Raw genomic sequence first — 3,192 nt, 5'->3', positions numbered from 1 at the left:
ATAGCCACCTAACAATGACAGAATGGACATGGAAGAAAAGAGGCAGATGTCACAAGTATGAACATAACAACAAGATAACACAACTTAAAAAACTCATGTGTACTCGTCTAAAACTAAATATGTAAGTTACGCTCAAGTCCCCTTCAACAACAAGCATTTGATCCCACACTAGTCGGGTGGGCCAAAAAGTGAACCCGTTAGAAATTATACAGGTTATCAAGCAACACAATTTATAAATCCAGAAATAAATTACTCCCTACTTTCCAATTGCAGTCGACCTTTACTTTTAGAAGAGTAAGACTTGATAACTATATTGATCTATAAAATAGTATTAAAGCGATAACAATCTTAGATAATATGTTAAGAATAACAATCTAAGTTCTGGATTTGGAAAGCACTAATATTGAATTATAAATATTAATGTGGACTCAAGTGTAGGATGGAGGGAGTATTAACATCATGATAGCAAAGCATTTTTTTTGGTTCAGTTAAGATAAGGAGCCATTTAAAAGATAAGCTGCTCTAAAAAGACAAAAACCACGTACCGTTAATGCCTTCCATGGCACCACTAACGACATGTTGAGCTGCAATATCATATACATGGCGTGTAGTGGTTGTAGGCCCAAACACTTGATCTAGATAAACGGTTAAAGAAAAGAAAATGAGATTTGCAATGCTAAACAAGAAATAGAACCTCAAAATACAAATGATAACCTCAGCCATGCAATATGGAACATGAATAATCTCAAGAAAGGAAGATTTCAAACATAAAACTGGATGACATGACAACATAATATTAATAAAAAGAACATGAAAATTGCCAAATTGGTTCCATTAAACAAAACCATGCTTCACATCCAACAAAAAATGGTGGAAACACTGAACAAAGCTGATATAATCAAAATTTTGCAAGAACTTCTTTTAAAATGAGAATCCTAAATAGTAATTGATACTCTGTACAGCATTGACTAGTACATATGACCTCGCAGCTTCAGGAAAAATGTCATTGGTAGATTTTTCACAGCTATATGGTACTAGTGTATTCACCTCACTAAAAACTTCTGCTATAGAGTACAAGCTGTTAGAATATTTCCTATTTTATGTGGCCTTAGGACCATTTATGTTATAAATTGTGGGAAATAAAATATTTATGATTTATACCCTTAATTATACCATCATGACATAATTAGTTACTTGATGGAAGTAACTGCCATATAAATAAGATGGTCAAAATTTGTTTCTCTTTAATGCTTTCATACGTGCAGGGGACATTCAAGGAGAGATCAAAAAATTCTCTCTCCCAAAAACACCATAATCTTGTCCTCTTAATCTATCCATCAAGAAGAAGGCATAATAACGAGAACAAGAATTCGAAGTCGTACCGCAACAATGGTTTCTTCTTCGTCATTGAACAATCCTATCAAGATTGGCTTTCCAAGTAAGTTTTAAGTTTTACGTTTTCAATTGAGATCATGCGATTAAATCCTGTTATGTGTTTAATTTGATTAACATGTGGTATCAGAACATGGTTTTAATTTATGTAATATGCCCTAATAATCATGAACCCTAATTTTTTTTTATTTCATGATATGCGTACATACATATGCTTCTGTTTTCGATAGCCGCTTTCATCTTTTACATCAGAAAAATGAATCTTCTTTTTCTATTAATAATGATATACAAATGCTTTTGTATTTCTTGGTTTTCCAAGACAAAAATTAAAAAAAGGGGGCAATCCCACTGTTGTCGCCACTTTCATCTTTCCATGAGAAAGTGATTTCCCCTCTTTTTTTTTTCTTTATTGTGATGTAACATATTTCATTTATCCAATTCCTTTTTTCGTAATCGGGGTTTTATTGGAATTCAAATCATATGACAAATTTGGTCGCTGTTTTCATTCTTTAAAGAAAAGTGATATAGATGTACCAATCACAATCACAGATTCACTTTTATTAAAAACCTCACTTGGTTTTAATTTATAAGATGTTGTACCAATTTTATGATGTACGTACTTGCATTACGTCATATGAATATTTATCTTCAAGATTTTATGAAAACCTCTTGTCCAAAATATTCATTATTGACTTGAGTAATCGGCCCAACGGAAGATTGCTGAAAGTAATGTCTAATAATGTCGGATTATAAATAGTTTAAATTGTCACTCAATGAACCCAAAGGTGACTTGATTGATAACTTAATTGATGAATTATTAGCATAGTATTCTTTTATTACATCTTCGCCCAAAGGTGATATGTGATAATTGTGCATGCTTACTTTAGTTATGGGTATCTCAAGTTTGGTTGTCAACCGAACCAACGTGAGGTTGATAACCGGACACGATATCTTATAAAAACCTATTATTTTGGTGTTTATAATAGGTTATATATTTACACTGATATGCTTCATTGATATGTTTATATCCTGTTAGATCATTTAGCTTCATCTATGCATACATCTAATATCCCTATTATTTCAGCATCCACTTTAACACCTAGTTACGGCATTGAACCATTGACTGGTACAAACTTTGCCACATGGAGGGACTCTGTGAAAATAACTTTAGGAGTGATGGATCTTGATCATGCATTACACACCGATCCTCCCGCCGCACTTCATGATAAGAGAACGGCGGAGCAAAAGCGTCTGCATGAACAGTGGGAGCGATCAAATCGCATGTCTCTCATGATAATCTAAGAATTCCATCTATGTAGCTATTCGTTGAGCCATTCCTGACTTGGACAACGCGAAAACCTACTTAGACTCTGTGGAAGAATAGTTTAGAGGTATCTCTAAGGCTCATGCAAGTACACTAATTCTCAAGATGTTAACTTCTAATTATGATGGTATTAGTGGTGTACGTGAGCACATCATGATGATGAGTGATATGGCAAATAAGCTCAAAGGCATGGATATGGAGATTAGTGAAGGATTTCTGGTTCACATCATAATGACTTCTCTTCCTACACAGTTTGGTCCTTTTAAGATCAACTATAATACACAAAAGGAGAAGTGGAAGATGAGCGAACTAATCACCATGTGTGTACAAGAAGAGCGCCTTAAAATTGAAAAACCCGATTGTTGCTCATGTCACCACTGTAACTCCATCTAAGAGGAAGGGTAAAAGCCTAGAAGGGGAAAGTTCTAAAGTCCGAAAAACAGGTGCAAGTACAAGCTCAGGTGTGAGTAAATTTA

The 3,192-nt window shown here is 34.1% G+C and overlaps 1 protein-coding gene across 1 annotated transcript in view; it reads right to left on the bottom strand.

The window, feature by feature from the left end:
• LOC112510329 (kinesin-like protein KIN-7K, chloroplastic) overlaps window positions 1-3,192 on the bottom strand; it is a 34,647-nt gene that overhangs the window by 27,869 nt on the left and 3,586 nt on the right. Inside the window, exon 3 of the mRNA XM_025115720.1 lies at window positions 546-635. Within this exon, the coding sequence (XP_024971488.1) occupies window positions 546-635 (90 nt within the window). The remainder of the gene's footprint in view (window positions 1-545; window positions 636-3,192) is intronic.

This window comes from Cynara cardunculus, assembly GCF_001531365.2.
Source record: "Cynara cardunculus var. scolymus isolate 2C chromosome LG 1, CcrdV1, whole genome shotgun sequence".
NCBI classification, from domain to species: domain Eukaryota; kingdom Viridiplantae; phylum Streptophyta; class Magnoliopsida; order Asterales; family Asteraceae; genus Cynara; species Cynara cardunculus.
The sequence above is the reverse complement of the archived record's forward strand: the minus strand, read 5'-3'. Positions and strand labels throughout refer to the sequence as shown.